This window comes from Manis pentadactyla, chromosome 10, assembly GCF_030020395.1.
Source record: "Manis pentadactyla isolate mManPen7 chromosome 10, mManPen7.hap1, whole genome shotgun sequence".
Taxonomy (NCBI): Eukaryota; Metazoa; Chordata; class Mammalia; order Pholidota; family Manidae; genus Manis; species Manis pentadactyla.
Window position 1 is genome coordinate 3,465,171 of NC_080028.1, and position 12,378 is coordinate 3,477,548.

The following is a 12,378-nucleotide window of genomic DNA, read 5'->3' on the forward strand; positions in this document are numbered from 1 at the left end:
CAACCTTGAGTGTCATCAGATGAACAGATGAATTGTAGGCTGTTCCCTCAACAGACAACGACGCAGTTGCGAAGAATGAACTAAAGTTTCCTCAATCAACCCGACGATGCTCACTCACAGCTACAGTCTGTGGAGGAATATATGCAATACAGTAGCATTACGTACATTCAGTAACATGCAGAATGATCTTCTACTAAGTGACTGTTACAATGTCAACAGCAAAGAAACGGTGAGGAGACCGGCACGGGCACAGGGTTCTCTCTAGAAGCACATCAAGGTCTCCCACTGAATTGGGCTATAGGCACATGGGCTCATTATTTTTCGTATCTTCCTGTACATCTTAGATGTTTCATAGTGCCGTGATCATTCCCCCTGTGCCTGCTGCCCTACTTCCCTGCTCTCCACGTCAGCAAAACCTGCCCCAAGAGTTGTATGTGGTTGCCCCACGATGCTGCTGACACAGTCTTGTCTAGGGCACCAAAGTGTCCTTGATCCCAAACCCAGCCGCTACCACTCCCACCTCATCCTCCTGGTCCTCAGCTGCAGCTGACACAGCCAGCCACACCCTCTTTCTTAACACACCTCTTCCAGTAGCTTCCAGGACACCACATTCCCCTGGTTCTCCTCCTGACCCTGTGCGGCTCCTTCTCTACCTCCTTGCTGGCCTGCCCTTTAAATGCCACAGGACTCAAGTCTGTCCACTTCTCCATCTGTACCTCTGCCTACAGGAACTCTGATGGCTTCCGTCTGAGTCTCTAGCCCTGAGTTCTCATTGTTTTAGCTCAGGCTGAACAAAATACCATAGACTTGGGAGCTTAAACAGTGAACATTTATTTCTCAGCGCTGGAGGCTGGAGTTCTGAGGGTGCCAGCATGGTCAGGTCCTTGGTGAGGGCCCTTTTCCTGGTTTACAGACAGCTCCCTTGTCATTATGTCCTGACATGGCCTCTCTATGGTGCCTGCATTCAGGAAGAGAGAGAGTGGGTGGAAAATATAGCTCTACTAAATGCTGCCTACAAAAAAACACACTTTAAATACAGACATAAACTGAAAGCAAATGAATGAAAAAAGGCATGCCATATAGACAGTGAGCCTAGGAAGGACAGTGAGGCTAGTTTATTTAAAATTTTTCCTGTTTTTTTGGGTACAATTGACATAATGTGTCTATTTTAATATCAGGTAAAAATAGGCTTCAAAATTTAGAGATAAAGAGAAACATTTCTAATGATAAGAGGGGTAATTCATCTGATGGTTACACAACTGATAGAGCTGCAAAATAGACAAGGCAAAAACTGACAATGAAGAATGAAATAAACCATTCATGGCCACAGTACGGGAGATTAACACCCTCTCTCAGCAGTGGGTAGAAAATGAGACAAAATTTCAGAGAAGACATAGATACTCCGAGCAGCACTACCATCTGGATCGGCTGACGTTTACAGAACCCTCTACCCGACAATGGCAGAATGCACATTCCAAGTGCATGTGGAGCATACATGCAGACAGACCACACTATGGGCTTTCAAACAAGTCTCCACACACTTACAGGCATAAAAATCATACAGAATGTATTCTCTGACCCCAACAGGGCTAGCTTAGAAATCAATGACCATAAGGTTTTTCAGGGAAACTCCAAATGCATGGAAATTAAACTACACACTTTAATTCGTGGGGCAAAACCAAAACGGGGAACTCCGAACAGTTTTAATTGAGTGGCAACCGACATACACCGTAGATGTGCGGGACGCGGCTGGGCCACGTCTGGCGGGACACCCAGAGCACTAAGCGCTTCCACCGGAAAAGGAGGAGGATCCGAAGGTGGTGACTCGGGCTTCACCTTAAGTCCAACCGGAAAGCAAAATCCGAGACCCCAAACCACAGGTGCGGCGCCCGCGCCCACGGCCCCTCGGGGCCTGCCGTCTCGTGGCCGCGTTTCCCGGGGGCCTGGGGTGCCCGCCGAGGGGCTGCCCGCGGGTTGCGCCCAGGGACCCCAGCAGCCCCCGCGGCCCGCGCGCCCGCAGCCGTTGGCTGGCCCGCCTGCCTCCTTGGCTCCCGCTCCCGGCGGCGGCGCCATGCGGCCCCGGCCAGCGCCCCTCCTGCTCTTCCTGCTCCTCCTGGGCCTGGGCCCGGGGCTGGGCCGCACCCCGCCGACCCCGGCTCCTCGCAGGGCCCTGACCGCACCGCGCTCCGCCGGGAGTCGGAGCCCCCGAACCCCCGGCCGCGCCGCCGCACCCAGCCACGTGGACCTGCGCCTGCGGGCGCGCCGTGGCCGCCGGCCCCTGAGCTGGCTCGCCCCGCTGCCGCTGCCGCGCTGGCTGCGGCGGCCCGAGTGGGCCTTCCGCCCCGGCCCGGCCTCCCCCGTGCCGCCCCGCTCCGTCCTGCCCGGCGGCGCGCGCCCCGACGCGGGCACTGTGGCCCAGACCGAGTGTCCCACGGGCCGGCCTCGGCCTGGTGTTGGAGACGCTGACAACTCGAGCAAGCCCTACGCCATCGAGTCTTCAGTGTCCTGTCTGTTACCAGCAGATGCGCCCTGTGACATCCACCAGCTAAAGATCAATAGGGACGAAGAAGGGGCCCCCCTGCGGCTGACCAGGAAGATGGAAGCCACCCTCAGTGCCACCGTTCGGTATGTCTGCGCCTCCGCCCAGAATTTGGCGGAGCAGTGGGAGGTCTTTTCCGTTCCCTCGATATTTGATCAGCCAGACTGGACCAAACCTTTGCAAGTACGAGGACTCCGGCTGGGGAAATCTATAAGGGAGATGTATATCCCTAAGAATTCTCTGTCTTTGGGGGTGTACGTGTTTAATTTCACACTGACCATCCGCACGGTGAGTCCCGAAAGGCCTGTGGTGAAAGGCTCCGATAACATCTATGTCGTCATCATTAAAAGTCCCTTGAAGGCAGTTATCCTCGGGCCTTCCAGCACAGCAGTTAATTTCACAGATGAGCTGATTCTGAACGGAACTACGTCCTCTGATCCAGAAGCAGATGACCCTTTGGAGGGACTCCAGTTTTTTTGGTACTGTACCACAAATCCAGGAAACTACCAGGGAGACAAAATACTGGGTGCCGAGGAAGTCTGTCTCCCAGAGCAGGCTGACTTGGCCTGGACGTGGGCCTCGGGCCCCGTACTAACGCTCTTGCCAGAAACACTGAAAGGTGACCAGGTGTATTTTTTCAGAATGGTGATACAGAAGGGTGACAGAAGAGCATTTTCTGACAAAAGGGTACATGTGCTCCGGGGACCAGCTCCTACTGCAACTATTTCATGTATCAAAAATTGTGATACGGTTTTGATTACCTCGGACAGATTTTCTTTGTCTCTAAATTGCACAAATTGTGCTGCAAGGCATGATTTCTATCAGTGGTCAGTTCTGTCGCCCACAGATGATGAGGTGGCATTTGACTGGGTGGGGCAAACCACCACGGGGAGGAATAGCGCTTATTTGTCTATAAAAGCGTTTGCCTTTCAGCAATTTCTGGAAGATCAATTTTGGATTTCTCTGCATCTGGCAACGTGGAGTGGGGTGGCCCTGGTCCTCAGGTACTCCTTTATCATTAACCACGTCCCTGAAATCGGGGAATGCAAGGTTAATCCAGCTAAAGGCATTTCATTTTTTACCAAGTTTGTGGTCCAGTGTAATAATTTTAAGGATAAGAACATCCCTCTTACATATAAAATAATAGTTTCTGATTTGCATGGTTTTGGTGAAATCAGTTCTTTAACAGAGAACACCTTAGGGGCCATCCTGTATCTGGGGAATGAGTCCACATCACCCCCTTCCTTTCTCCCTGTCGGTGTGGCGGCTGATCATTATGCCATGAAGATATACACTCAGGTGTATGACTCCCTAGGGGCCTTTTCGCAGGTGGCTTTGTATGCCACTGTGCGGGCTCCTACTGACAAAATCTCGCCAGAGACCGTGCTTCATCAGTTACACGTGTCCACCATGGGACCAAATTCATCACTATCTACTTTGCTTCAAGAGCAGGAGTTTTTACCTGCAGGTTATTTAATGTTTATAGCAGCTTCCATCTTGAATAGCATGAGCGAATTCACTCTGCAAGCTGACAAAGCCAGACTCCGCGAACACCTTGTCAATCAGTCTTTCGTTCTTCCTGTCAGCACTTTGGAGGAAATTAGCCAGGTAGTTATGGCTCTTACTAAGTTAACCCAGAAAACCTCTGAATTCACTCCAGTGTCTTGGCAACTTGCCACGGTGAGGACCTGGCAAGCAGATCAAGCCCTACAACAGTATACACAGAAGGATAAATATGTCAGCTCTGAACAAATAGAAACCGTGAGCACTGGGACACTAACAAGTTTGTCCAATATCCTGAAACTGCCTTCTCGCCACCACGTGGCTGATGAGCCTTTCTATGTCCTGGAATCGCTAGCAGACACAATACTGTCAGGCAAAGTGCCAGGGAACGAAACCACCGTAATGAGGTCTGCCAGCATGAACATGTACATCAAGAGAACTGAAAAGTGGGATGTTACCACGTCCTCCAGCAATGAGAAACACAGTCGGAATTGTTTCCATCCAACACTGAACGTCAGCAGTGTCCCCAGCTTGCCTGAGAGTGCTCCAGTTTCGATGATGTTTTGTGAGTTTGCAGATGACCCCTTTCCTTGGTTAAGTTATCCAGAAAACAGGTGGGCAGAGGTGGTGGGATTCAGAATGACAGGAACCACAGCTAACGGTGACGTGGTAGAGATCACACCTGATGTAGCGGAAGTGTACTTGGTCAGAAAAAACTTGAGCTTTGCAGCTTTTAATCTCACAGTGGGACCTGATGATGAGCCCAGTAAGGACGATGGGCCCTTGAAGATGACGACAGGGCGGTTTCTCTTTGAGGTGGACAGCAGAGCAGTCCGGGAGGTGCTGGCTCACATCGTGACAGAGGTGACAGTGCTGTTCACGGTGCTGGTGTATGCAGGCAGAGAGGTCACCCCCACGGCTTTGGTCGCCACCTTCCTCGTGCCCCATGACATCCCTCCGGTTGCCAACCAGAGTGGCCTCTTTGACCCGGCTTGCACAGTTAAGCAGGCCCGCGTGGTTTGCCTTCCACCGTCCCTGCTGCAAGTCGTAGCGCAGCGAGGCCGCACCTCCGAGAGTGTCATAACCATGGTTCTGCAGGCGCCTCGTTTTGTCATGAAGCCCAGTGACAAGATAGTGAGAATTTCTCTTTTCAGTGTTCACTGCTTGGACATGTATGGGATCCAGAGTGACTGGAGAGAAGACACCTGTGTTCTCGGGGAGAAGACCACGTGGCGCCGAGTGCACTGTGTCTGCAAGAGCCCGGGGCGGGCCCGGCGACAGCTGGACACAATAAAACTAGCCAGCCTTCGCCTGCGCACCCGCTATCTGACAGCCAGGGTGATTGTGGTCCCCAATCCTGTGGACCTACGGTTAGAGGTTATCAAGAACATTACCCACAACTCCGTGACCCTCTTCACTGTGCTTTTCATTATGCTCATATACATAGTCCTTGCTTTCTGGACCTTGCACAGAAATAAAATGGATCGGTTTCTTCAGGAACATGTGATAATTCTACCTGACAATGATCCTTATGATAACATATGTTACCTAGTCACTGTTTTTACAGGAAGCCGTTGGGGGTCTGGGACCAGGGCCAATGTCTTTATTCAACTTAGAGGATCAGAAAGCACCAGCAATGTGCACTGTTTAAGCCATCCACATTTTACAACTCTCTACCGAGGAAGCATCAACACATTCCTCCTAACAACAAAAAGTGACTTGGGAGACATCCATTCCATTCACGTGTGGCACAACAATGAGGGCAAAGCCCCCAGTTGGTATTTAAGTAGAATCAAGGTGGAAAATCTGTCTAACAGACAAATCTGGCTGTTCGTGTGCCGGAAATGGCTCTCTGTTGACACCTCTGTGGACAGGACATTTCATGTCACCCACCCAGATGAGCCTCTAAAGAGAAAGGACTTTTTCCTGATAAATGCAACTTATAAGCTAAGGAAAAATCACATGTGGTTCTCTATTTTTACTGGTATGGTTCCTAACAAATTCAATAGGCTCCAGAGATTGTCCTGTTGTTTAGCAATGTTGCTATCCTCCCTGATGTGTAACATTATGTTCTTTAATCTAAACAAAAAAACTGAGCCAGAAGAGGGGTGGTACATCAGATCCATGGTGATAGGGTTGGAAAGTGTCTTAATTACAATCCCTGTGCAATTAATAATCACCTTTCTGTTCACTCACTCCCAACGGGAGCCCCTAGTGACTCTCCATGAGCTGTCTCCTCAGAAGCAGCCCCTGGTGCAAGAGGCAGGTGGACGCTGGGAAGGACATTTAGAAAAATGGCACACTCATGAAACTGCCGAGGCTTGCCGCAGTGGGACAAACCTGCTCCCATCACAGGGAAAGCCTGGACTTGAGCAGCCCCCTGCCCAGGCAGCCTTGGGAACACGGCACCAGCCTCAGAAAGCACTAAGCAAGGTCTCCCACACTCGCAAAGCAAATACAAATGCCAACAACAGAAACATAAAAGACAATCAAAGTTTTCAGTCTGCAGACCCATCTTCCCAGCCGGATCCTACTGAGCTCCAGAAGCCCAGGATCGTTTTGCCTTGGTGGTGTGTTTATATAGCATGGTTCTTGGTCTTTGCCACTTCCAGCATATCCTCATTCTTTATTGTGTTTTATGGACTGACTTACGGCTACGAAAAGTCCATCGAATGGCTCTTTGCATCGTTTTGTTCATGCTGTCAGTCAGTTTTTCTGGAGCAGCCATCTAAAATCCTACTTCTGTCAGGCTTCAGGACAACTAAGACCAAGTACTGTAAAAACCTTTCATGGGTAACCAAGTATCGCTATACCAAGATCAAGCTGCACAGCACACAGCTGAACCCAGACGAGATGCGCAGGCTCCATCAGTGCATCCTGCAGGTCCGTGGCTCGAGGATGTACCAGCCCCTCACAGAGGATGAGCTCAGGATATTCCAGAGAAAAAAGAGGCTCAAGAAGAGAGCTCTCCTGTTCCTGAGCTGCATTCTCACTCACTTCGCCTTCCTGGCCCTCCTGTGGACACTGGTTGCCCTCCTGCGCCACACCGACAGCTTTCACTACGATCAGTTCATCCGCAGTCAGTTCTCCATGGAGCTTGGAACAGTGACCAAGGTGAAGGACATCTACAGCTGGCTGCAAAGAGTGGTGTTGCCTTTGTTCCACAACGACCTGAATCCAACGTTTCTTCCCGGCAGCTCCTCCACAATCCTTGGGCTGCCACTGATGAGGCAAGTAAGGGCAAGACCTGGTGAAAAAATATGTCTGCCTGCCAAAAACTTCATGCAAAACAGCATCGAAAGAGAAATCCATTGTCACCCCAAGTACGGCACTGACCCAGAAGACACAGAAAACTATGCCAGCTTTTGGCAGAAGGTTGTCAGGAGGGCTGCAGGCAAGAATACCGCAGGGTTTACTTATAAGCCGCAAGAAAAGAAATGGGTGTATTATTCCCACGGACTTTTACATACCTATGGGTCAGGAGGGTATGCATTCTATTTTTTTCCAGATCAGCAGCAGTTTAATTCCACACTGAGGCTTGAGGAACTCCAAACAAGCAATTGGCTTGATGAGAACACATGGGCTGTGATTTTGGAACTAACAACTTTCAACCCAGATGTAAATCTGTTCTGTAGCATTTCAGTCATATTTGAGGTTTCTCAGTTAGGCATTGTAAACACAAGCCTATCCACACATTCTTTCTCACTTGCTGATTTCAACAGAAAAACTTCAGCAGAAATCTACTTGTACGTGGTCATTCTCATTTTTTTTTTAGCTTACCTCGTGGATGAGGGCTATGTCATTCTGCAAGAAAAGGCCTCCTATGTGAGAAGTGTGTACAATTTGCTCAACTTTGCTTTAAAATGTATATTTACTGTGTTGATTGTGCTTTTTTTCAAAAAACACTTCTTGGCCACTGGCATAATTCAGTTTTACTTGTCAAACTCTGAGGATTTCATTCCCTTTCATGTCGTTTCTCAAGTAGATCACACCATGAGGATCGTATTGGGTTTCCTGTTATTTCTGACAATTTTGAAGACCCTCAGGTATTCCAGATTCTTCTATGACGTGCGTCTGGCTCAGAGGGTCATCCAGACCACTCTCCCCAGCATCTGCCACATGGTGTTAGTGGCATCCATGTATTTCTTTGTGTACACGGCATTTGGCTACCTGGTATTCGGCCAGCATGAATTGAACTACAGTAACTTCGTTCACGCCACTCAGACAATATTCTCCTATTGTATCTCTGCCTTTCAGAACACTGAGTTTTCCAGCAACAGAGTCCTCGGAGTCCTATTCCTCTCATCTTTCCTGCTGGTGATGATCTGCATATTGATCAGCTTATTTCAGGCAGTGATTTTGTCTGCCTACAAGGAAATGAAACAGCCCCTGTATGAGGAACCATCCCATGAAGCAGAAGCAATGACCTATCTGTGTCACCAGCTAAGAACTATGTTTGGCCTTCTGTCCTTCCCATCACAGGCCAGAGATGAACCTGAGTTCTTTGCTGACCTGCTGTATGGGCAGCCAGAGAAGAACAGCCGCCGCTATCTGGGGCTGAAGACCAGAAACATCAACGGAAAGAAAATGGTTTATCTCGTCATGTGATCGGTGACAGTTTCAAGATCTACAGGCAGGTTTCCCCAGGTGCTCAGTTTGTGGGATTAAGGAATGTTTAGTGCTCAGTCATGCTTTCTGCCCACTTCCTTCACAATGCACATCTCTACACTCACAGTGATCCCCAACTCTTGGCCTCTACTCTGGGGAATGTGAAAGGAGGGTGTCTGAGAGTGGTGTGTGGTCTGGGGAGAGGGGAGGACACTGCTTGTCCTGGGTTGATTTTCCTCTGGAGGGGAATTAAGTGTCTTTGGAGCCCACAGCAGTTTAAAGGGTTAGAGAGCCAGATTCGGGGGAGGCCACTAAAGAGCCCCCCAGCCCACCTCATGGGGGAGGAGCATTCTCCTGCTCCTCTGTGTCCCCTCGTGCAGGGAGCCCAGTGCTTGTGGCTCCGTGCAGAGCCCCCCACTCCCTCTGGGAGTTCCCTTTGCAGACCTGGGCTGTGGAGCCTCCCCCACACTCCTCACCTCCACTGGCCACATTCCAACTGGGCCAGGGCTGGAGCCATGTTGTGGGGAGTCCCAGGATTTTTGCCATCCTGCTTGGGAATGCAGGGATGGGAGCCAGGGTTAGAAGGCTGAAGCTTCCCATCTACTACTTAGGGCTACTGCAAGTTAATGATATAAAATTCAGTACCATTTTCTGACCATGAGACATGACTTTTGTTAAATAAAAATGTGGGTTCACACTGAAAGATATTAAATCTATATATTGGATAGAGCAATATGTACATCCAGGATTTGGGCTTTTAGTTATTTATGGCATTGTGGATTACTTAGGAGTAATAAAGAAAATGTGGTTTATTGTGTAAGAGAAATGGGCTAGAAGCTGTTATTTTTAACTCGTAAGTATGTCCATTATGTACATGCCACTTTAAGCTTTTTCAGAATTAAATGTATTTCTTCTGAGAGACTTAGAGTGATTTCTGTGTGAGGGGCATACACAGCAACGGCAGAGGGGTGCAGCCCAGCCAGGTGCATGACTGCTTTGCCCCAGGTGAGGGTTCCTCCCTTGGTGCTGTAGTCCTGGGCTGCACTTGAACAGCATGTGTGCGCACACACACACACACACACACATGCACGTGTGGGCTCCCTAGTGTCCTGACAGCGTGAGCAAATGAGGTTTACTGACTCTCCCAAGGCCACTCACAGTTAGTGTCAGAAGATCAGACTTGGATTTTCTAAGTCCCCTGGCGGGGATGTCATGGGAGTGGCCCATCCATTGGCTGCATGAGGAGCACATTCATAGAAAGCTCCTCTCTTTACCACCTGACTTCCGAACAGGCTAAGGAAAAGTAAACCTGAGAGCCAAATGATTCCTTTTTATTGATAGAGGCCTGTTGCAGTCTGGACAAATGCCAGTGCCCATGGAACCGCAGAAGGAAAGCCCGGGCTGCTGTCAGGTGCTGGATTGGCTCCCCTTAGAGGCTTCTAAGACAGATGCCTCAGGCAAGACAGAGACCATGCTCTTGTGCATGGGTGCACCCAGACGCTTCCCAAATGCAGCAGTTGGCTGAACTCTTGGCCCCTCTAGGCTCAGGTTACATTAGTTGGCTTCCTTTCCCAAAAAGAAAGCTCCAGGGGTGGGAAGAGGGTCCTCCTGCCACACACACACACAGACCCAAGGCCAGCATAACATCTCATGACCCAGAGCTGTGCGTTAGGAGTGTGAGTTACAGGGTCATAAATGCAGGGCCCAAGTGGGAAGTGACAGTCAGAGAGGCCTCGGGAGCCCAGGAAGGGAGGCCCTGGAACCAGCATCGAGGCAATGCAGGTGAGGACCAGGGATGGCAGTTGTGGGTCCTATGAAGGAGACAAGACTCAACTTCTGGTTACAGTGAGGAGTCTAGCAGGGTCACAGGACTTTTTCTATGCATATTGGGAAAGAAGAGAGCACCACGGCCCTTCTGCTAATCTGATGGAGCCATGAAAGTATTTGCAGTTAACTACAGGCTTGCACCTAGTTGGCGATGACATGGCTAAATGCACTAAGAAAGTTTGAATCATTGGTAGATAACAGGACCCGTTATGGTGCCTCCTACGAGGTGAAGTGAAGAAAATTGAAGCCAGCACACCAAGTACACTTGCTCCTTTTGTGGGAAAACCCAGATGAAGAAACAAGCTATGAGGATCTGGCTCTGTGGTTCTTGCAGGAAAGCTATAGCTGGGGGTGCGTGGCCCCACAGCACCGCTTCTGCCGTCGCAGTGGAGTGCGCATCAGGAAACTGAGGAACTGAGAGGCCAGGAGAAGTGCCACCATGTGAAGCATTGCTGGACAATAATAAACGGGTTAATGTATGTAACAAGAAAAGAAATATAGAGATGCCGATGATAAAGTCAGGAAAACAACGTAAAACAATTCAGGTTTCTTTTGAAGGCCATTTTATTATTTTTTTTACACATAAAAAGTATGATACGGTATGTACAGTACACAGTATGTAGCCTTTCAGATTGGCCTTTCACTTAGTAATATCCATTTACTTTTCTTTCCTGTCTTTTCATGGCTTGATAACTCATTTCCAGTGGGATCATAGATTATCCGTCACCTGCTGAAGGACACCTTGGTTGCTTCCAAGTTTGAGCAATTATGCGTAAAGCTGCTATAAACATCCATGTGCAGGTTTCTATGTGGAAATAAATTTTAACTACTTCAGGTGAATACCAAGGAGTGTAATTGCTGGATCATACAGTGAGAGTATGTTTAGTTTTATAAGAAACCACCAAGCTCTACCTTTGGCTATATCATTTTGTTTCCCTTCAGCAATAAGAGAGTTCCTGCTGCTCCATATCCTGCTACCTTTTGGTGTTGTCAGTATTTAGATTTGGCCACTCTAATAGGCATGTAGTAGTATCTTCTTGTTTTAGTCCACATTTCTCTGATGACATATGATGTGAAGCATCTTCACATATGCTTATTTGCCATCTTGTAGATCTTTGGGAGGTGTCAAGATCTTTGGTCCATTTTTTTTTGTGTGTGTGTACACACATAGGCCTTTTATCTCCATCTTTTTAAAACTAAGGTATCGTTGATACATAATCTTATGAAGGTTTCACATGAGCAACATTATGGTTACTACATTCACCCATATTATCAATTTCCCCCCATGCCCCATTGCAGTCACTGTCCATCAGCATAGTAAGATGCTATAGAGTCACTACTTGATTTCTCTGTGTTATACTGTCTTTGGCCCATTTTTAAATCAGGTTGTTTTCTTTTAGTTGAGTTTTAAGAGTTCTTTATATATTTTAAATGATCTTTTATATATGACATTATTATTTTTTAAATTTTTTATCAAGGTATGATTGATATACACTTATGAAGGTTTCACATGAAAAAACAATGTGGTTAGTACATTTACCCATATTATCAAGTCCCTACCCATACCCCAATGCAGACACTGTCCATCAGTGCAGCAAGTTGCCACAGATCCACTAAGTCCCTTCTCTGATATACTGTTCTCCCCGTGACCCCCCACACCATGTGTACTAATCATAACACCCCTCAGTCCCCCTCTCCCTCCCTCCCCACCCGCCCTCCTATACCCCTCCCCTTTGGTAACCACTAGTTCATTCTTGGAGATATGACATTATCTTTTGCGCATTTTCTTTGTGTGGTTTGTCTTTATTATTTCATATAGTGCTTATTTTACATGTAGTTTTTCTTCTTTTTAAAGATTATCACATCTCTGTTCTTCCCATTAAGTGGTTTATATTTCCACA

The 12,378-nt window shown here is 48.4% G+C and overlaps 1 protein-coding gene across 1 annotated transcript; it reads left to right on the forward strand.

Moving 5' to 3' along the window:
• The first annotated feature begins 2,071 nt into the window (after positions 1-2,071).
• On the forward strand, positions 2,072-9,528 carry PKDREJ (polycystin family receptor for egg jelly). The gene has a single exon (XM_036906585.2). The coding sequence runs from the start codon at positions 2,072-2,074 to the stop codon at positions 8,648-8,650; it is 6,579 nt and encodes a 2,192-aa protein (XP_036762480.2). The 3' UTR covers positions 8,651-9,528.
• Positions 9,529-12,378: the final 2,850 nt, after the last annotated feature.

Excerpts from the sequence above, each read along its gene's own strand:
- PKDREJ (XM_036906585.2), top strand. The coding sequence starts at position 2,072 with ATGCGGCCCCGGCCAGCGCCCCTCCTGCTCTTCCTGCTCCTCCTGGGC.